This window comes from Sturnus vulgaris, chromosome 28 (assembly GCF_052056855.1).
Source record: "Sturnus vulgaris isolate bStuVul1 chromosome 28, bStuVul1.hap1, whole genome shotgun sequence".
NCBI classification, from domain to species: domain Eukaryota; kingdom Metazoa; phylum Chordata; class Aves; order Passeriformes; family Sturnidae; genus Sturnus; species Sturnus vulgaris.
Genome location: NC_142270.1, coordinates 307,856 through 328,531, shown reverse-complemented (window position 1 = coordinate 328,531; position 20,676 = coordinate 307,856). Strand labels below are relative to the sequence as shown.

The 20,676-nt window shown below is 58.4% G+C and overlaps 3 protein-coding genes across 11 annotated transcripts; 2 read left to right on the top strand and 1 right to left on the bottom strand.

The window, feature by feature from the left end:
* Positions 1–5: 5 nt before the first annotated feature.
* On the top strand, positions 6–2,402 carry GNLY (granulysin). 3 transcript variants are annotated; one of them, XM_014891413.2, is made up of 5 exons: positions 7–679; positions 1,214–1,335; positions 1,413–1,523; positions 1,603–1,775; positions 2,309–2,402. In XM_014891413.2, exons 1-4 carry the CDS (start codon positions 637–639, stop codon positions 1,768–1,770), a joined length of 444 nt encoding a protein of 147 aa, XP_014746899.1. In that variant the 5' UTR covers positions 7–636; the 3' UTR covers positions 1,771–1,775; positions 2,309–2,402. The 3 variants fall into 3 exon arrangements, with proteins under 3 accessions (XP_088036174.1, XP_014746899.1, XP_014746897.1); XM_014891411.2 differs by having other exon boundaries at positions 9–679; positions 1,211–1,335; XM_088180048.1 differs by having other exon boundaries at positions 6–679; positions 1,603–2,402.
* A 1,786-nt stretch (positions 2,403–4,188) lies between these two features.
* Positions 4,189–11,692, bottom strand: GCK (glucokinase). 3 transcript variants are annotated; one of them, XM_014891414.2, is made up of 10 exons: positions 11,175–11,692; positions 8,883–9,045; positions 8,608–8,762; positions 8,274–8,393; positions 8,088–8,183; positions 7,653–7,752; positions 5,783–5,966; positions 5,417–5,572; positions 4,547–4,780; positions 4,189–4,454 (listed from the first exon to the last, which is right to left on the bottom strand). In XM_014891414.2, the coding sequence occupies exons 1-10, from the start codon at positions 11,217–11,219 to the stop codon at positions 4,310–4,312; spliced, it is 1,398 nt and encodes a 465-aa protein (XP_014746900.1). In that variant the 5' UTR covers positions 11,220–11,692; the 3' UTR covers positions 4,189–4,309. The 3 variants fall into 3 exon arrangements, with proteins under 3 accessions (XP_014746900.1, XP_088036040.1, XP_088036041.1); XM_088179914.1 differs by lacking the exons at positions 5,783–5,966; positions 8,088–8,183; positions 8,274–8,393; ... (1 more) ...; positions 8,883–9,045; positions 11,175–11,692 and having other exon boundaries at positions 7,653–7,753; XM_088179915.1 differs by lacking the exons at positions 7,653–7,752; positions 8,088–8,183; positions 8,274–8,393; ... (1 more) ...; positions 8,883–9,045; positions 11,175–11,692 and having other exon boundaries at positions 5,793–5,926.
* Positions 11,693–12,848: 1,156 nt separating this feature from the next.
* On the top strand, positions 12,849–20,569 carry YKT6 (YKT6 vesicular SNARE protein). 5 transcript variants are annotated; one of them, XM_014891410.2, is made up of 8 exons: positions 12,849–12,946; positions 13,378–13,499; positions 16,413–16,495; positions 17,147–17,247; positions 18,565–18,669; positions 18,829–18,894; positions 19,289–19,390; positions 19,808–20,569. In XM_014891410.2, the coding sequence occupies exons 2-8, from the start codon at positions 13,396–13,398 to the stop codon at positions 19,841–19,843; spliced, it is 597 nt and encodes a 198-aa protein (XP_014746896.1). In that variant the 5' UTR covers positions 12,849–12,946; positions 13,378–13,395; the 3' UTR covers positions 19,844–20,569. The 5 variants fall into 5 exon arrangements, with proteins under 5 accessions (XP_014746896.1, XP_014746894.1, XP_088036170.1 ...); XM_014891408.2 differs by having other exon boundaries at positions 12,875–12,950; XM_088180044.1 differs by having other exon boundaries at positions 12,875–12,950; positions 18,808–18,894; positions 19,808–19,978.
* Positions 20,570–20,676: the final 107 nt, after the last annotated feature.

Genomic DNA, 20,676 nt, shown 5'->3' with positions numbered 1-20,676 from the left:
CGCCAGAGTCGGCATGGCAACCGCTGTGGGTCGGGAGTGGTGCAGGAGTCCCGCGCGGGGGAACACAGAGGGGACATGAAGGAGGCATGGGGAGGGCACGGAGGAGACGGGGACCGACCCCGCGGTTTGGGCCGGGACAGCGAGACGTGAGGATCGACCCCGGGGCCCCACGGAACCCATGGTGGGAAGGGGACACCGTCACCGACCCCAGAGAGGACACGGGCGCTGACCTCCGGGGGGACACTAAGGCTTTGGACTCCCCAGAGCCCGGAGCGGTTCAAAGAGGACCCCGGAACCTTCTCGGTCTCGGGATAGACCCTCAGTAGCCCTCGGGAGTCCAGCCACTCCCTCCCCGCCCCACACTCTGGGGCATTTAGGGGCAGTTTCCCTGAGGGGACGAGGCCGAGGAGGTTGGGGGCTGCTGAGCCATGTCCCCCCCGAGGCCCCCCCGTACCCTCATCCTGCGGGGGTGGAGCTGTGAGGCAGGAAGGGTCCTGAGGAGCAGCCGTGTTCTTTTTTAAGTAGTTTTGGGGTTTTGGTCCCCCACCCCCTCAGCCCGCGGCTCCTCTATAAAAGGTGTCAGGACGCAGTCACTCACTGTCAGTCACCTGCTGTCACCGGCTCAGTGGGCTCATCATGACTGCTAACTTCCTGCTGCTGCTGCTGCTGCTGCTGGGAGGTAATGGGGACCCTCCTGCCTCCCAGGGCGGATGGTCACCCTGAGCTGGAGGGGAGAGGAGACACATGGGGGCAATGGGGATAACAGTCTGGATGATTGAGCTCGGGGGGGGCTGGGTCTGTGTGAGGACCTGTGTGTGACAGGGATGGGGTCTGTGTGGGGACTCGGGGATGTGGGAAGGAGGACAAGGGAACAGGCGGGAGGTATGGTGGCATGGGAGTTGCAGGGATGGGGTTCTATGAGAACAAGCACCGGGGGGTGGCAGGGTTGGAGTCTGCCTGAGGAGCCAGGGATGATTGGCAGGGTGCCCATGTTGGGACTGGCGCCTGGGGACATTTGGGGATAGGGTCTGCATGGGGACCTAGGAAGGGTGGGAACAGAAGGATGTGAGTTCAGGCAGGAGGGGTGGTAAGGATGGGGCTGAATACCTAAGGCTGGTGGTTTAGGGATCTGGGCACCTCCAGGGCCCCTGGGGACCTCAGTGATGGGCACCCAACCTGCAGCCACGCTCACCATTCTGTCTCCATGCAGCAGCACAGGCTGTGGCCCCCCTGCCCTGCCAGGGTGACCCAATCTCCTGGTGCTGGGACGTGGCCATGGCCACACGCTGTGGCTGGGAGCAGCAGTGCCGGGACCTCTGGGACAGCCTGGCCCTGGTGAGCACCCCACCCCCAAGTACTGCCAGGGCCACACAGGGGTCCAGGCAGCCCTGAGGGTCTTTACGTCTTCACAGGGGAACGTGGCTGATGGGGACAGCGTGGCGCAGGGCAGGGGGATTAAGTGCAGCCAGTGCACCAAGGTCCTGAAGAGGTTAAAGAAGCTGGCAGGTGACGACCCTGACGAGGTGAGGGGTGATGAGGGTCTGGGGGGCCAGGCTGGGGGCCCTCTCCCTGTGGCCCCCTGACCTGTGGTGGCTTTGGCAGGCGGCAGTGGCAGCAGCACTGCAGAAGGGCTGCCGGCTGCTGGGCCGGGTCATGGGCAAGGTGTGCCAGCAGCTCGTGAACAAGTACCAGGACCAGATCACCGAGGGGCTGCAGAACGGAGATATGCCCCGGGACATCTGCTCTGCCATGGGCTTCTGCCAATCCTGAGTACAGTCAGTGCCCAGCTGTATCCTGATCCTACATCTCATGGGCTGATCTTGCACTCTGCCTCTTGCATCCTGTGTCCTGTGCCCCGTATCCTGTGTCCCGATCCTGTACCCTGTGTCCTGCATCCCACATCCTGATCCTACATGCCGCATCCTGCACCATGTCCTGCACACTACATCGCAATCCCACACCCCCTGTCCTGCACTCTCCTGCACCCTACAACCTGATCCTGAGCCCACATCCTGGACCCCTGTCCTGATCTTGCACCAAATGTCCTGCATCCCATGTCCCAGTCCTGCACTGTGTCCTTAACCCTGCATCCTGCACCCCACATCCTGATCCTGAACCCTATGTCCTGCACCCCACACCTGCTGGAGGGGTGGGAGTGTGCTTGGGATTTCTGAACTGTCCTTGATGCAGCTCTATAGGGTGGGGGTGAGCCAAATCACCCCAAAGTATGTTGTGGAGCAGGGGAAAGGCTAAATAAGCTGCTTCCGCTGGCCCCTGACTCACCCCCCACTCTTTGCTTTCTCCACAGGCACAGCCCCGACTGCCCCACAAACCCCTACGCCCCTCCAGCCCTCCTGAAGCCCATCCATCCCCCTCCCCCACAATAAAGTCCTTCCTCTGGCTCCACGGGTCTTGTTTGTCTGCCCTGGGGGGACATGGTGACAAGGGCGGATGGCACCAGGCACTGGCAGGGGACAGTGTGGCCCTGGCCTGCCCCCAGCAGGGCCAAGGTGACACCAAAGGTGCCAGCAGTAGTGTGGGGATGTGTCCCATGTGGGTTGGAGTGAGTGTTTCCCTCCACACACCTGGGTGGTCCTAGCTGTCACTGTCCCCTCACTGTGCACCAGCAAGTCTCCATGCCTGGCACTGCATCTGTCCTTGCACTTGGCACTGTCACTTGTCATCTGCACTGCCATGGGTTTGGGATCATTCTCACTGTCCCCAACACCTGGCACTGGCACTGTCCCAGTGAAGGACAGGGAATCCCTTCTTCAGTCCCAGCCAATCAGAGCTCAGGGAATCCCACACCCCACACCCTTTTTTTCCCCCTTTTTTTTTTTTTTTCCTTTAATTCCAGCCAATTGGAGTGCAGGGAATCTCTCCTGTTTGCCCCCAGCCAATTGGAACAGAGAGACTGCAGCTCTCTGTGGGCTGCCACCAATCAGAGCTCAATCAGAACACAGGGAATCCTGCTGGCTAAGGGCTGTGGCCAATCAGAGCACAAAGGAATCCACTTTTGGCCATGGCCAATCAGCACAGGAAGCTCTGGTGCTGCTGGCTGCAGCCAATCAAAATAAAGGGAATCCTGCTGGCTGAGGGCTGCAGCCAGGCAGAGCAGAGGGATCCCTGTCCCCTCCTGTAATGAGCTGTGGAGCCCCATGGATTCAGGGGCTTCAGGAGCAGCACCACTGGGTGCTTTGTCCCTTGGGGTGACACAGACACCCCCTACGTCCCCAGCCCCTCAGTGTGCATCCCCCAGCCATGGGGTGACCCTATGCTTTGTGAGGACACCAAGACTCAGCCCCCCGGGTTGGCCCCACACCCTGTGGTGATCCAGTCCCTCCAGGTGGTCCTGGATGCCCAAGAGTTACTCCAGCACCCTGACATGTCCCTAGATCCCGAGCACCTCCATGTCCCAGGGTGACCCCAGACCCATGCAGCGGCCCCAAATATCACAGATATAACCCTGGACCACCAAGACAGCCTATACCATGGGGTAGCCCCACACCCCCAGGGCTGACCCCAACACCCTGAGTGGGCCCTAGACCCTGGAGTGGCCCAAACCCCCAAAGGTATCCCAACACCCTGTGGTGTCCTAGGAAGACCTCTCCACTCTGGGGTGCTCCAGACCCTCAGAGTGGCCCAAAACCCTGGGTTACTTCCAGAGCCTTCGGAGAACCACAATATGCTCTGGTACTGCCAGATCCTTAGAGGAACCTGATCACCCTGGGCTGCTCATGACCCCCCAGAGGGACCCCAATACTCTGCTCCAGACCCTCTGGAGAACTCAAATCTCTGGGATGCCCCAGACCTTCCAGGGAACATGGGTGGAGATATGGCTGGAGGGGATCCCCCCAGAACGCCCCTCTCCATCTGGCCCATTTCTGGTGCACTCTGGTCAGCCTCTGCATCCCAGGGATCACCGGTGGGGAGCTCCTCTACCCTGATGTTCCCCCTAAAGTACCCTCAAAGAGCCCCTTATCTCTAGGCCAACCCCCTTGGGGGGGCTTTCCCCATGCAAAGAGGCTGGGTTCACTGGAGCCCCCCTTGCTGCAGCTGTGTGAGGATGGGGGGGTGAGGGCATGGGAAGCTACTTGGCCGCCCCATTCATGTGGGGCAGCCCCTTGGGGGTCTCTCTACCAGCACGGGGAGAGAGGCATGAGGAGCACTGGCCCGAGCGGCCCCAGAGAAGTCCACACACACCCCGTTTATTGGGGGGCCAGAGCCGCCTCCTTCCTGCGTCAGTGTCTGTTCCCATAGCACTCTGAGCAGGACCACTAGCCCCTGCCATCCCCCTTCTGAGTCCAGCTCACTGCCCCATCATGCAGGCCATCTTGCAGGCCACGGCTGAGATGAGGGCGGCCCCGCGCCCGCTGCCTTCCTCTGACTGGATGAAGGTGATGTCACAGCCAGGCGTCAGCTGCCGCACCGTGGCATGGAAATGGTCCTTGAAGCTGGGGAGTGGGAACACGGGGTCACAAATGGGCTCAAGGCTTGGGGGATGAAGGGAGAGTGTAGGGATGTCATTCAGGTCTGGGGATCCCACCTGGGATGGAGCTTGTAGACAGAGCCGTCAACACCAACAGTGATCTTGAGGGTATCCTGGCTGCGGCTCTCCCGCATGCGGTTGATGACACCGGCCAGCCCGGCTGAGCACATCTGGGCAGCCCGTGTGGACACGCTCTCACACACCCGGCGCACAATCTCACAGTCCGTCCGAGATGGCAGCAGCTCAAAGGCTGACAAGATGTTGTAGATCTGCTTGCGGTCATCAGAATCACTGGGGTGGGGGGAGAAAAGGGGGCAGCAAAGGCTGAAGGGTGGGAACCCTGGGTGAGGCAGCTGGATTGGGATAGGAGAGTGATGGGATGGGGGATCCTCACATGGGACAGTTGTATAGGGTCACAGAATGAGGAATCCCAACTGGGTCAGTCAGAGCAGGTTGGTGTGGGGTGATGGGATGGAGGACCCCAAATGGGACTGCTGTAGAGGGCTAGTGTGGGGTGATGGGACAGAGGAACCTGGAAGTGGGACCCCCTAATGTAGGGTGATGGGACATGGGGACCCCAATATGGGACTGAGCAGGCAGGAATGGAATGATGGGATCATGATGTCTCATCGTGATGGGCCCGTGACATGGGGCACCATGGTTTGGGTGGCAGGACGCAGAGACTCCAAGATGGATAGTCAGAGTAGGCTGGTGTGAGGTAACAGGATAAAAGACCCCAAAAAGAGGCAGTCAAAGCAGACTGGCATAAGATGAGGGAATAGGGAGATCCCCATGTGGGACACCCAATGCAGAGCGAGAGCACAGACTCCTCAGTATGCCTGGACCAGTGTGGACTGAGAGCACAGACCTACCAGTGCAATGCAGCCTGGCAGACCGATTTGGGGGTGCCACCCCCCAGCCTCGTACCTCTCAATCTGGGACATGAAGCGGGTCTCAAAGGTCCCACGAGTCTTGAGCTTCTCAGAGGCCTCCCCATTGAAGAGCAGGTTCTCATCCACCAGCTTCAGCAGCACCAGTCGCACGATCTCCCCCATGTACTTCCCCCCAATGATCTTCTCGTACCTGGGGGGGGGCATAGGCAAAGGGGCGGCATCAGAGCTGGGATTTGAGGGTCCACATCCCATCTTTCCTTCCCCCCCCTCCTTGCTGGATGTGTTCCCACGCATGGGCAAGGCCCAGGGCGAAGGACGCCTGTATTGGGGGACCTGAGCCCAGCATGGCACAGGGGATGGGAGTGATGCCCGGGGGAACTGGATCTCTCCTATTCCTTACAGTTGCTGACCGGGGTTAAGTGAGGTCTCGTCCACCACGCGGTCGTACTCCAGGAGGAACTCGTCCAGCTCCCCAGAGGCACCAAAGGCCCCCCACTCGGTGTTGACGCACATCCGCCCCTCGTCGCCCTCCACCAGCTCCACGTTGTGCATCTCCTCCATGTAGCAGGCATTGCAGCCTGTCCCTGCCGGGAACTGGGGATGGGTCTGGGCGGCAGGGGGGCAGCAGTGACACTCCACCACCACAGCCCTCACATCCCAACTGGGATAAAACTGGGATGGTATTGTGGAGCAGTGGGGAAGAATAGGAAGGCGTTCAGCTGTGCTAGAGCAGGGGTTGGGACCCATATGGAGCCTGAGAGACATTCCTCAACCTGGTGGCTGGCACCATGGTATACAACTACTTCAAGGGTGGCTCCAGGATGTGGGGGAAAGATTTTAGACTGAAAGAGGGGAGATTTAGATTGGATATTGGGAAGAAATCCTTCCCTCTGAGGATGGTAGGGACTAACACGTGTTTCCCAGAGAAGCTATGGCTGCTCCATCCCTGGAAGTGTTACAAGCCAGGCTGGACAGCCTGGTCTAGTGGAGCTGTCCCTGCCCATGGCATAGGGCTGGATAATCCTTAAGGTCCCTTCCAACCCAAACCATTCTGTGATTTCATGAAAGCTGGTTAGGAACTTACTACATAGGTCCCAAATAGGTCCCTACTCCACCAGGCATTGGGATGCAATAGAATCATCAAATCATAGAATTATGGAATGGTTTGGGTTTTAGGGGACCTTAAAATTCATCTTATTCTACCACCCTGCCCTGGGCAGAGACCTTCGACTAGACCAGGTTGCTCCAAGGATATAAGGGAAACAGCCTCAAATTGCACCAGGGGATGTTTCTGTTGGATATTGGGAAAATTCCTTCATGGAAAGGGCTGTTCAGCCCTGGCACAGCTGCCCAGGGTAATGAAGACCCCATCCCTGGGATGGTTCAACAGCCATGTGGATGTGGCACTTGAGGACATGGGTTAGTGGTGGTCTTGACAGTACTGGAGGAACAGTTGGACTCGATGATCTCAGAGGTTTTCCAATTCAAAGAATGTCATGATTCCATGCTAGACCTCATTTCAGAGTAAAAGAACTGACTGAACACCTGCTGCACCTGCTGCTCCATGAACACAAGGATTCAATGGCTGAGATCATGGCTGAGGGCTGTGCTTGGAGCTTCACGACCTTGTCCTACAGTGATGGGGATGGACATCTCTCCTGCTCCCCAGCCCTGCAGTGTCCCCACAGCCCTGGCTGGCCACTTGTCCCCATGTCAGGTTCCTGGGGGCTCTGGGCACTGTGCTGAGGCCAGCCTAGCCCCAAGAAGCTGATAAACATCCCAGCATGCATTTACCCAGGTGAGGGGACAGAGAGCCTAGATGACACGTTGTCACATGGCTGATGGCACTAAAGATAGTGAAGGGCTGGGGGAGGTGGGGGGCTGCTCTCTGCGGGGATTGGGGGGATGGAGCCAGCAGGGATCAAACTCATCCCCACTACCTGGCTCTCTGACACCAGCTGCCTTCCATAGGTTCCTATCTCTACAATGAGGTGACAGAGCCACCAACTACCTGGGGGCAGGGCAGTCCTGTGGGGACCAGCCCTGTTATGATGTCCACCTCCTTTCTACTCCCAAAGTGCCTCAACCACCATGCTGGGGCCAGACAATGCCATTGGGTGTCCCAATCACCAGACACCTCAGCAAAGTGCCACTGCCACCCCCCATCCTTGGTGTGTCTCCCCAGAAGGATGGGGGAAGCAGCGGGGGAGCAGGGCCATGGGACAGTTCCCTGTCCCCAGCCACATGTCCCTGTAGAAGGGGCATCTTACCCACAATCATCCCAACCTCGCACCGGTGATCTTCGTAGTAGCAGGAGATCATCGTGGCCACTGTGTCATTCACCATCGCCACCACGTCCATCTCAAAGTCCTGGGGACAGAGACCATTGTGGGCTCATCGGGGGTCAGGCTGTCCCACAACAGGCAGGCCTGGGGTGGACGATCCCCAAGGGTGAGGACCTGGGCATGTGTCATGCACGCGTGTGCACACACACGTGGAACAGTCCTGTCCAGAGACACACTTGGCTCCAGCAGCCCCATTGTGGGGACAACTATGCTCCAGTGGTCCCTTCCTGGGGACACATCAGGCTCCAGTGGCCCTGCTGCAGGCACAGCCAGGCTTCAGTGAGCCCTTGGCAGGGACAGCCGGGGGTGCTGGGGTCTCCGCAGCGCGGTGGTACCAGCACAGCTGTCTGATCCTCTCACCCCTCGCCGTTTGATTGCGTCCCTCAGCAGTCCCACCACGTTGTTCCCTTCTGCACCGGAGGCTTTGAAGCCCTTGGTCCAGTTCAGGAGGATGCCCTGGAATGGGAGTCAGACCGAAATGGGGCTGTGGGTGTAGGTGAGGCTTGGGGACCCCTAAGCCCTCATGCTGTCAGGCCACCCCCTCACCTTGTCGATGTCCTCATGCCGCACAGGGAAGGAGAAGGTGAAGCCCAGGGGCAGCTTTTTGTGCTTCATCTGGTGCTTGTCCAGGAAATCAGAGATGCACTCGGAGATGTAGTCAAAGAGCTGGAAGACAGGAGGTCCAGCCTTTCCCAAGAGATGTCCTCACCCTCCCACTGCCCTTGGACAGACGCTGTCCCCCACCATGGGTTCCCCAGGCCTGGCCAACCCCCAGCTTCTGCTGGCTGGACGGATGGGGGTGTTCCCTCCAGTGTTCCCATTCAAACACACACAACAAAAAGATGGGGATGGGATGGGATGCCCCGTGTGCTCCACTGACCATCTCAGCTGTCCCAGTCATGGCATCCTCCGGAATGGAATACATCTGGTGCTTTGTCTTCACCTTCCACTGCCCCTCCTCTCCCTCGCCCACCTTCACCAGCATCACACGGAAATTGGTGCCACCCAGGTCCAGTGACAGGAAATCTCCCACCTCTGCAAAGCCAGGGAGAGGGGGAGAAGGTGACGGAATCTTGGTAGGCTCAGCCTTTCACACGGAGCTTGATGGGGTCCGAGAAAGGAGTGACACAGAAGGGACTGGAAGTGACACTGTACCAGAGCCCTCGGGGGTGGAGCGGACATAGGTGGGCAGCATTTTGACAGAGGCTTCCTCATGTGTCTCCAGCTTGAGCCCTCGGTCCATCTCCTTCTGCATCCGGTACATCACCTTCTTCAGGTCCTCCTCCTTCAGACGGAACTCCGACAGGATCTGCTCCACCTACACACAATACAGCATCAGCCAGGGACCAGGGATATGGGATGCAAGGGGCCTGAACTGCAAGAAATAACCAACTTTCCTTTCCCCCAGCCCTGGTTTTCCCCATCGGAACATGGACAACCTGAAATGACTTATCCTATTGCTCTGCTATTCCCCTCCCGCTGAACCAGGGAATCCATAGGACCCTCATAAGGCACTAAGTCCCCTCCTGGTGCTGCCTGTAGGATGCCACAGTCAGCTCTGGGGTCCCTGGGGACCGGGGTTGGCACTAGGGTTCTGACATCCCTGTCACCCAGCTGAATTTTTTGGATGGTTGTGTAGAAGCTGGCACCGTTCCAGCAGTGACCTGGGACACCCCATCCTTACAAATCCCAGGGTCATTCCCAACAAGAAATACTTCTGGCCATGCCATTGAGGAGCACAGGATCTCCCACCAAGGATATGAGATTCTTTTATGATGAAGATGCTGGTGTATCTTTCTTGTTTCCCCTGGGAGCATCCCTCTCCCTGTATCCCACTGGGAATCATGAGTACCATTTTTTGCCCATCAGATGTGGGGCTAATATAGGGCAGAGGGCAGGCAGGGAGGAATATTCTTGGGGATTGCTGCCTTGTCTCGCTGCCAGGGAGAGCCGCAGGGCCCACTTCAGGGAAGCACCTGGCAAGCAGGATCCGTGTTTATCCTTTCCGTAGCAACCCCAGGTTTGGCGCAGCCTCCATTAGCCGGCAGGGCTGGGGGCAGGTGCCTCGGCTCTCAGATGGAGCTGGAGCCGGCACTCCTCTGCCAGCTGCAGTCGGCAGCATTAGGGCTCATTAGTCACTTGGCTCCGGGTAGGCTCCAATGCTCTTGCCGGCACACAGATGTTTGCCTCGAGGCTGCTGCTGTTTCCTGACAGGTTTTGGGGTGGGGGGCTCAGGAAAGCATTTGGGGTGTGGTTTGGAGTACCCAACACTGGAGGCACCCATTGTCATGGCTCAGTTCAGCTGCCCTCCATCTTGGCACATCACCTGGCCCCTAATGCCATGGCTGCAGCCCTGGAATGGGGCTAGACACCCACAGCAGCATTGTGGTGAGGTTTGCCCTGATCCAGAGGATGTTTGGTCCAGAATGACTGGAAAAATCCTGCAGTAAAAGCATGGAGCTGGATTCGATCACCTCTCCTGGGTTGCTGGCTGAAGGTATTTAGTGCTAATCCATCCCATGGTGGTGCTTGGCATGGGAACCCCAGATCTGCCATGGCCAGAGGGTCCCCGTCCCAAGGCTGGCACCCAGGATTCCGAATTTTATTTCGCCAATGTTTTTTCCATCTCAGCACCACATGTCCCTACTCATCTCTTCACTCGCCTTCAAAACAATGGGTTTGGCCTTCCCTGGCAAAATTTGGGTCTTCCCACATGGTTTTCAGCTTCCCATGGAAATGGTGTGCTCCAATGCATCCCACAAAAGAGATGGAGCTAGGAACCATGTGGCTGCTGGCTGCAGTGGCCAGTGACACCCATCTCTGCTGGTTCAGCATGTGATGAGTCACCTCAGTGTCCCCTTGGTGTCCCCTCAGTGTCCCAGTTGGCAGCAGGGAATGCCTCCACTGTCCTCACCCATGACCCCATGAGCTCAATCCATCTGGGAGAGGATGCTTCCCACAAACAACTGTTTTTTGACTGGGGATGAGCCGTGTGCCATCCTATTGGGTGCCTCAGTGACAATGATGACAGCCAGCTGAAGGAGGTGACAGGCCCCATCTCATCTTGAGCATGCAGCTGCATGGCTACAAGATGCCCAGGGTGATGGTGGGATGGTGGGAGTATCCCAGCCCAGCAGAATGTCCTGCAAATGCTCCCAGTTCCATCATGAGCCCTCAGTGCTGTAGGGCCTGTGCTGTGCTGGGGGGTGACCTCAGGGATAGGGACCTCCCTGGGCCATGTTCCCCCAAGCTGCCTGGAAGCTGATGTCCTTCCCACCAGTCAGCCTCCTGGACATCTCTGCTGGAACCTTGAGAGATGCTGGGAGCATCTGGCCTCTTGCTCCAGGAAGGGCTGGAACCCCGGTGAGGATCCGCACTCTTCCCCATACCCACTGGGCACCTCCTGTCCCCCCCGCCCCCCCAGCATTGCCCTGGCAGCAGCCTCACCTTCTCCTTCCTGCTGCTTTCCATCCTGGCTCGGTGATCCAGCATGGGGGCAGGTGGTGGGGTGGGCTACGGGCCAAGCCGTGCCCCCCTCAGCCCCTGTGTCCCCACCGTGGTGCCTGGCCTAGGGGAGCTTTCTGCCCTGTCCTGGAGGGTGTCCGGCAGGCTCTGGACTGCTCCGTCCCTTGCTCCGTCCCTTGCTCCACACGAGGATGCTCCACTTTCGCTGCGTTATCTCATCTGATGCTCCAGTCCAGCACTCACTGAGGGAGTCTCGATGCCCCCAGGCCTCAAGCAGAAGGGCAGGAAGCGGGGCCCGGGGCCCTGGTGGGATCAGCCCTGTCTCCCCACATCCTCTGCTCCGGAGGGGTTCCGCTCACGTTCTATTGCTTGCTTCCTTAATGTGTCAATAAATTCCCGGGCTGGTGTTGGCGCGGGGGTCCTAGCCCAGCGCAGCGAGTTCTGGCACCCCGTAGGGACCCCCTGGTGTGTTGGCGAGGCTTGGCCAGGACCCTCCCCGCAGGGGCCGCTGGCCCCGTCACGCGAAGCACCACGCCCCGGGTCACCCGTGTCCCCGTTGTCATACCAACGGCTCGATGGTGGTGGCAAGCACTCCACCCGCCGGCTTGGCAACCGGCATGCTCCCATGGAGACCGCGGACACAGCATGGCCTACAGACACCCGCGGAGGGGCAAGGGCGACTGGGAAGTGCTCCGAGACCCCAGGATGAGAAAGGATGGGTGCACTCCAAAACCTCCTGGTGTTGGTCTGTGGCAGCATCTCCTCAGACACAGAGCTGAGGAGGGTCCCCGGGAAGCCCGGATGGGTGTCAGGGGTGACAATTCCCTGTGGGACTGCGTGGTCTCTGGGGAGGGCAGAACAGAGCCTCGGGGATGCAGGGTCACCCCGCCGTCCGTCATCTGCCCCTGCACAGGGGATACTGCGAGCACAGGAGCAGCCCTGCCCCTATGCTGGTGCTCACCCATAGAGGGGTCCTCACACCTCTGAGTGGTCCGAAACCCTTAGGAGGTTCACCCAGCCCTCGGCAGTATACCTCCACCATGGGACAGAACCGCCCCATGGGAGAGTCCCCACTCCTCAGGTGTCCCCCAGCATCCGGGGGAGGCTGTTCCCCAGCATCCGGGGGAGGCTGTTCCCCCTGTTCCTCCCGTGGGGCCTCTTCTCATAGAGGGTCACCACACTAATAGGGAGAGGCTCTCATACAGGGGTCCCACCCCACACAGGGACCCCAGCCACACAGGGGAATCTCGCCCCACAGCGGGACCCCTTTCCCACACAGGGGTCCCGCCCCACACAGAAGAACCCCCACCTCACAGAGGGACCCTCGCCCCACAGAGGTGTCCTGCCCTACAGAAGAGTCCTCGCCCCACAGAGCGGTCCCGCCCCACACAGTGGAGTCCCACCCCACACAGGGGCCCCCGCTCCACAGTGGAAGCTGCGCCCCACAGGGGGAGAGTCGAACAGGCCCCGCCCCCGCGGCCCCGCCGCTCGGGCACAGCGCCCCCTGCTGGCCGCCAAGAGGAACGAACACAGCCCCACGACGCCGGGGAGGCGGTGATTGGTCGCCCGGCTGACACAGGAGAGAGAGGGAGCTGGCGGTGATTGGTCAGAAGGCTGAGGGGCGGAGCGGGATTGGCGCATGCGTATTGCCGGAAGAGTACCGTGGCAGCACAGGCACTTCCGGCCGCCGTGTTCCACTTCCGGGTCGTGCCATCGCCCCTCGGCCGTCGCCTGCGCTGAGTCGCGACCGCAGCGTCGGTACCGGGGCGGGCCGGGCCGGGCCGGGCCGGGGACTGCACCGGGGGCTCTGGGTCGTGCCGAGTTATTGCGGGGAACTGGGCTGTACAGGAGAAGGCGGGGCTGGGCCAGCTGGACTTACTGGGACCTGGGTTGTAGTGGGTTGTACTGAGGAGTGGCCGCGTTACACTGCATGGAGGGGCTGGGTGCTATGTTACACCGGGCCAGCTGGGGCAGGTAAGGGCAGGGGTTCGTTAGGCTGGGCGGGGATCGGGATGAGGAATCAGGCACGGCTCCCAGGGGGAAGGGGGTTCTGGCTGACTGAGATGACATTTAAATGACGTGAGGAAGGTTTGGGGGGGAGCCCCAGGCACAGGGGTGGCACAGGAAGGTCCGAGGATGTTCTTGCCCCTGCACGGCCTCAGCCCCAACCCTTCCTTTCCCCTAGGCCCACGGAGCTGCCACGATGAGGCTCTACAGCCTAAGTGTCCTTTACAAAGGCGACCCCAAAGTGCATTTGCTCAAAGCTGCCTATGATGTGTCCACGTTCAACTTCTTTCAGAGATCCAGGTGGGTGCTGGGCGGCTGGAACCTCTGGGGGAAATTGCTTCTGTTTGCCCTAGGCTGGCATGTGGCTTAGGCAGGACCTTGGGGAGGGTAAGCAGAAGCTTTTGGTAGGTTTTCTGGCAGCTCCTGAGAACCTCCTGAAGCTGTAAAACAAAGCAGGAACATCCTATGGAATAGGTTGTTCCCAGTGCCTACTTCAAATGGTAAAGGAGTTAGGAAATTCCTCTGGGACCCAAATTTTCCATGCCAAGGTTTTATGGAGCCTCAGGCACATTTGGTTCTGTAATTCCAGGGGTGAAGGGGAAAGACTGAAGTAAGACTGTCTTAAAAAGCCGTTTCTTAGCCAAATGTGTGAGTGGGACGTGGAGCAGTGCCAGCATGTGACGTCAGCTCCAATCCCAAAACACTCTGTAGCTGCAGCTCTTGTTTTCCCAAATCCTAAGAAAATTGCCTATGTGGTTGTGCTGTGGGCTTCCCCTACAGCAGGCTGTGTCTCTGCTTAAAGAAAAGTCTGGGATTTCGGGAAGAGCGGTGAAGTTTGGAGAGGGGGGGTGGTGTGTGCATGTCAGCCTTGCAGCTGTTCCCAGGATTTGATGCTTGTCCCAAGCTTATTCAGAGGTGATGCTCAGAGGGCCTGCAAGAGCTTGGCCCAGGTGTGATGTTTAAGGTGTGTTTAACTGAAGTTTGAAGTTCCCAGGGAGTTAGGTTGAAGGGTTTGGAGTTGGGATAACTAGGGCTGTGCCTCCGGGGAGCTGTGGAACCTGCTGGGCAGGAGCACAGGGCTGGGCTGTGCCAGTGCTTCATGTCTTCTGAACATCTGCCAAGGAATTTTGCAGGGTCAGGAAGGCAGAGGGAAGTTTTGAGTGGACAGTTCCTTCTGGAATACTGGGGAATAAAAGCAATATTCCCAGTGGAAGAGCTGTTCTTGAAGAACAGGGAGGGATTGTCCTTCTCTGCCCTGCACTGAGGGGGGCCTCACCTCGAGTCCTGGGACAGTTTTGGGCACAACAATATAAAAAAAGACATTGGGATCTAACTGACACATGGCTGGATTCAATGACCTTAAATGTTCTTTGCATCATATGCATGAAACCCTGGGGTCATGGTGGGGGCTGTGGCTGACATCAGATCCCTCAACTTAGAGGAAGGTGTCCCTGCTCCCTCTCTTCTGAAGTAGAAATAGGCAAAATGTTCAGGAATCCTTGGGCTGGACTTTTCTCTGCAGTGCCTGAAACCCCAACAGTTCAGAGACTCCTGGAACTGGTGTCCAGGCTGGGAAGAATGCATACCCCTCCAAGGGATGTAAACTGTGAGAGGCAATTTCCCCTCTGGAATTGCTTCCAACAATGGGAGGCCGTCAGAAAACCTTGGTCTTTGCCATGCCAGTGTCTATGTGCAGTGACATTTCCTTGGTACCACGTCACATCCCAAGCAGGACGTGTCTCACTCCTTGGTGTTTGGCAAACTCTAACCTGATCCCTGATAAATATTCCTTCCTGGGATTTTCCAGCAGAACTGGGGAATGTGTTACCTCACACTGGCTAATCCCAGCATGCCCAGGATGTGGTGTTTTGGAAACAGGTTTATTTTACTTCTGCTCATTATTTTTGGCCTCTTTTCCTTTGCTGTGGGTTGACAAGGGATCACTGAGGAGCCTGTTGGACGGGCCTGAGCCTGGGCTCAGGAATGTTTTCCAAACTTAGAGCAAGTCTGGCTTAGGGATATTCTTTAACTTTGACTCACAGTGGTGGCTGGGTGCCTGGGGCGTCAAACATCCCCCTGGGATTGGGAGGGTGTCCCTGTCCTGAGCTCATCCCCAGCGTGGGCAGGGGGAGTTGTGCCACTGTGACTCACTCAGGTAAGACCCTACCTACAGAGCTGCCTCAGGCTCTGGGACTTGAGTCAGCAGTGCCCTGGCATCTGAGATGACATCCCTGTCCTGGCATTGGCCAGGGAGGGATTGTCCTGCTCTGCCCTGCACTTAGAGGGGACTCACCTCAAGTCCTGGGGCAGTTTTGGGCACGACAATATCAAAAAAAGACATTAAGGCGTTGGAGAGCATCCAAAGGAGGCCACAAGGATGGGAAAGGGTCTGGAGGCCCCATACGAGGAATATCTGAAGGCATTTGGTGTATCTTGCCAGAGGGGACTGAGGGGAGACCTCACTGTGCTCCTCGACATTCTCCCAAGGGGCAGCAGAGAAGCAGCTCCTGTCTCTGCTCTCTGTGACCAGTGACAGGACCTGAGGAATTGGCTGGAGCTGTGTCAGGGGAAGGTTGGGCTGGATATCAGAAAAATGTTTTTTTCCCTCAAAGGGTGTTTAGGCACTGAGCAGGCTCTCCAGGGTAGTGGTCACAGCATGAAGCCTCAGTTCAAGAAGTGTTTGGACAGTGCTCTCAGGGACAGAGTGGGATGGTTGGGGTGTTCTGTACAGAGCCAGGGGTTGGACGCCATGATCTTGATGGGTCCCTTCTGATTCAGCATGTTTTATGATTCTGTTATTCTAGTGGAAGATGTCAGCAGGGGGTGGAACAGGATGGTCTTCCAATCCAAATCATTCCATGATTCCAAGATGGAGCTGGTCCAGATGTTGGCCAGGCAGAGCCAGTTTCAATGGCATTTTTGCTTTCTTCTAAATCCCCAGGAAGGAAGTTCAGCTCAAGGACACAAGTCTGTCACTGCAGCTTGAGGGCTCTGGATGCTCCCCTTGGTCTGGGCGGTGGCTGGAGGTGTCTGTTTGAGGGTTGCCACTCCTCAGGTTCAGGGTCCAGCTTGCTCCCCAAGGAAAACTCACCATCAGTTGCAGCCCCGTTGCCCCGACATGGGGGGTGGAGGGGAAGGGTTTGTTGCCCTGGGGAGCTGTGGGACAGCTATTGTCCCCAGCACTGCCCCCAGCCTGGCGCTGTGTCCTCGCAGTGTGCAGGAGTTCATGACGTTCACAAGCCAGCTGATCGCGGAGCGCTCGGCGCTGGGCAGCAGGGCCTCGGTCAAGGAGCAAGGTGAGAGCTTCCCCCAGCCCCACTCCTGGGAAAAGTCACCAAACCCTGGGCCTGGGTGGGAGCTGCTGAGCCGGGTGTGAGCCTGGCCTGGGGTAGCAGAGGTTCTGCAGGGACCTGCTCCAGTGTCTGCACTGTCCCTTGGGACCCCTGGAGCTGTTGGCTTGCAGCCCCTCAACTTCCAGACCACCCCACTGCTGAGTGGCTGTGCCAGCTTTGCCATGCAAGTCCAGGCTCCATATCCCAAATTCTCACCTCATATCAGCCTCCCTGTTCTGCTTCACGTCTCCCAAGCCCCAGAACATGTGAGACGCAGCCTGGATTGGCTGCTGGATCCTCTTTAATGACACCCCAGCCTTGTTATTAATTAAAATTAGTTAAAATCAGGCTGAGCTCTTCCCCCACTGGTTCTTATTTACCTCTGGCTACCTTGGGATGTCAGTTTCGTGTCCCACACTGTGTGGCATGGCTATGGGCCCCTGCCACAGCACAATTTGAGGCTGAGCCCCAAATTTTAAGTCCTTCCTACTTACCTAATGAACTAATGAAAAATGCAGGTGCTGATGATGCCTTCCAGGGGGGTTTGGGGGAGGGGGGAACTGGGGGGCTGGCTGGAGACCTTTGCTGCCTTTCTGACAGCAATTTCCTTCTCAGAGTACCTGTGCCATGTGTATGTCCGGAGCGATGGGCTTGCCGGAGTAGTGATCGCAGACAATGAATATCCACAGCGAGTTTGTTTCACCTTGCTGGACAAGGTGAGGGTGTGTGCTGGGAGCTGCTCCAGAAGGCTCCTCCAGTCTCCCTGCCCTAGCACACGCAGGCTTTTTGGACAGTCAGGACTGACCACCTCAGCCTGGGCATTGCTCTGGTCCTTGTTTGCCAAGACTATTTATGTCTCTGTCCTCAGCTCATTCAAAAGGGGTGGAGGCAGAGGAGGAGGGTGGTCAGAGGGCAGGAGCACCTCTCATAGAATCGTGGAATTGTTTGGGTTGGAAAAGCCCTCCAAGAGCATCGAGTCCAACCATTCCCCCAACATGGTCAATGCCACCTATAACCATGTCCCCAAGTGCCATGTTCACATGTTCCAGGGATTCCACCACTGCCCTGGGCAGCCTGGACAACCTTTTCCATTATGGAATTTTCCCAGTACCCAACCTGAACCTCCTCTGGCCCAGCCTGAGGCCGTTCCCCCTCCTCCTGTCCCTGTTCCCTGAGAGCAGAGCCCGACCTCCCGTGGCTGCCCCCTCCTATCAGGGAGTTGTGTAGAGCCAGAAGGTCCCCCCGATCCCCTTTTTGTCCAGGCTGAGCCCCTTTCCCAGCTCCCTCAGCCACTCCTGGGGCTCCAACCTCTTCCCCAGCTCCGTTCCTGTATCTGGACATGCTCCAGCCCCTCAGTGTCCTTCTTGCCATGAGGGGCCTAGAGCTGGACACAGCACTCAAGGGGCCTCAGCGGTGTCAGCACAGAGGATGGCACTGCCCTGGACATGTGGCCACACTATGGCAGGTACAGGCCAGGGGCCAACTAGGTATACCTGGTCTCATGTCCAGCCACTGCCACCAGCACCTCCAGGTCCTTCTCCACTGGCAGTTTGCCAGCAACTGCCAGGGAGACAAGATGGGAGACCTGGGTTGTCCAGCCTAGAGAAGAAAAGGCTCCAGGGATACCCCAGACCCTCTTCCAGTACCTAAAGGGGCTCCAAGAGAGCTGGAGAGGGGCTTGGGACAAGGGCCTGGAGTGACAGGACAATGAGGAATGTCTTCCCACTGCCAGAGGGCAGGGTTAGATGAGATATTGGGAAGAAGTCCTTCCCTGTAGGGTGGTAGGGATTGACACAGGTTTCCCAAGAAAGCTATGGCTGCCCCATCTCTGGAAGTCAAGGCCAGTTTGGGCAGGACTTGGAGCAGCCTGGTGTAGTGGAAGGTGTCCCTGCCCATGGCAGGGTTGTGGATGAGCTGTAAGGTCCCTTCCCAAAAATCTCCAGATCTTCTGTTTTGATGAGCAAAACCCCTTCAGCCACTGTGGCCCCACAGCAGTGGCTCCAGGGGATAACTGCTGCTTCCTCACCTGGCAGGTGCTGGATGAGTTCTCCAGGCAGGTCAGCAAGATGGACTGGCCCTCAGGGTCACCTGCCACCATCAGCTACTCTGCCTTGGATGGATACCTCAGCAAATACCAGGTACAGACCTCTGGGACCCTGCAGGGCACCAGGACAGAGGGTTCCTGCGGCCCTGAAAATGGCAGGGGATATGGGCAGCACTGGCACATGCTGGGACCCCAGAGCCAGGGGACCCTTGTGTCCCTGTGGTGGTGCCAGTGCCATGTGGTTTCTCCCCAGAACCCCCGGGATGCTGACCCGATGACCCGAGTGCAGGCAGAACTGGACGAGACCAAAATCATCCTGGTGAGGCTGCAGGGATGCTCCTGTCTGCACAAGCCAGTGGGGGCCCTGGGGGCATGCTGTGAGGTAGGGTAGAGTCACCCCAGGCCATTCCCCGGAGACCTCCCTGGTGTGGGAGCTTCCTTTTCTCTTTCCCTTTTTCCCTTGCCCTTTTTCCTCCTTGGGCTTTTCCCAGCTGGCTGGACACAAGCACCAGAGCTCTTAGCCCTCCTCCAAATGCCAGCCTCCTCTGTCTACTGACCCTGTGGGAACTCTGCTGCTCCTGCCCCCAGCCAAGGTCCCATCTCCCTTGGAGCTGCAGAGCTGTGGGGGCTGTAGGAAGGTGGGATGAGAGATGGTGGGATGAGAGTGGTGTGGGGGGGGGGGTGCTGGGGCTCAGTCCACATTTCCCTGGCAGCACAACACTATGGAATCACTGCTGGAGCGTGGGGAGAAGCTGGACGACCTGGTCTCCAAATCGGAGGTGTTGGGGGCACAATCCAAAGCCTTCTACAAAACGGTGGGTATGGAGGGACCACCCTCTTCCTGAGGGAGGTGGGAATGGGTGGAGTGTCATCCTTGGGGGATCATCCCCGATGGATGAACCCTGGGGCACAGCTCTGGGTGCCAGGCAAGGGATCACCCCTGTTGCTGCAGGCTTTGGGCCTGGAGAGAGCCTGGCACCCCATTTCCAGCTGCAGAGCCCCCCAGCCCCTCGCTGGGGGTGTCCTGCACCCTGTCCTGGGGTGAGGGGTGATGCCCATCTCAGCTCCTGGCACCAGCTCTGGCCAAAAGGAAAGGAGCCTCTGGGTCATCAACCTTTATGCTATGCTAGCCTACTCTGGCAGGAGAGAGGCTGTGTGGGGCCTCAGGTGGGTGGCCCTGAGACCCCCAAACCTTTGGGGGGCTTTACAGATGGTTTTCCTTCTCTTCTTAGGCCCGAAAGCAGAATTCCTGCTGTGAAATCATGTGATGTGGAGCCCGGCGTCTCCACCTCCGGACCACCAGCCCTCTGCCCCCTCCACAGCCACCCTCAGGGGTTTTCCTGGGGCTGGGCCAGGGATCCTCAGCCCCCTGGGCTGATGTGACTGTTGTTCACTTTGAGGGAACACCAATACTGGCACCGGACTGGCACCCATGGAGGGAGGTCCACACTGAAGACACCCTCCACTCTCACTGTTCTGGGATAGCTTGGACCAGAGGGCATCCAGCCATGCGCTCCCCTGCCTTCACACCCCCCGGGGAGCCTGGAGGAGCCCCCCACTGCTGTCCAGGGGCTGAGGGGGCAGGCAGAGCCCCCTGCTGCCATCCCAGGGGCTGGGAGGCTTTTATGTATTTGTGTCCTAAGGGTAAGCTGGGGGGGGGGGGGGGGTGGGGAAAGGGAAAAAGGTTTCTTGGGTGGGGGGTGCTCACTGCCTCCCTGGGCAGCTTCTCCCCACGCTGGTGAGCCCAGAGCTGTGTCCTGGTGCTAGGGGAGACGGGGAGTTCACCAGCCTGCGCTGCACCTCAGAGCCCCTCCCCTGCTCCCACCAGCCAGGCTGTGGGGCTCAGCACCTGCCAGGGCCCAGCAGCCCTCACTGCCTTCTCTTCCTCCTCAGGAAGGGAAAAGTTGGGCTTAGGCTGTACCGTACAGTGCTCCAGTTGTTCCCATGCCCTGGCTGCATTGGCCAGGGGGATAAAGTCATCTTTGGCAGTTGGAGCCCTGTTCCCTCCCTTTCTGCGGCGTCCTGGGGTGGCATTTCAGACAGACCTGTCCTGGGCACCCCAGCAGGGATGAAGGCTTTGGCCTTCCCTCTCCACCTCTTA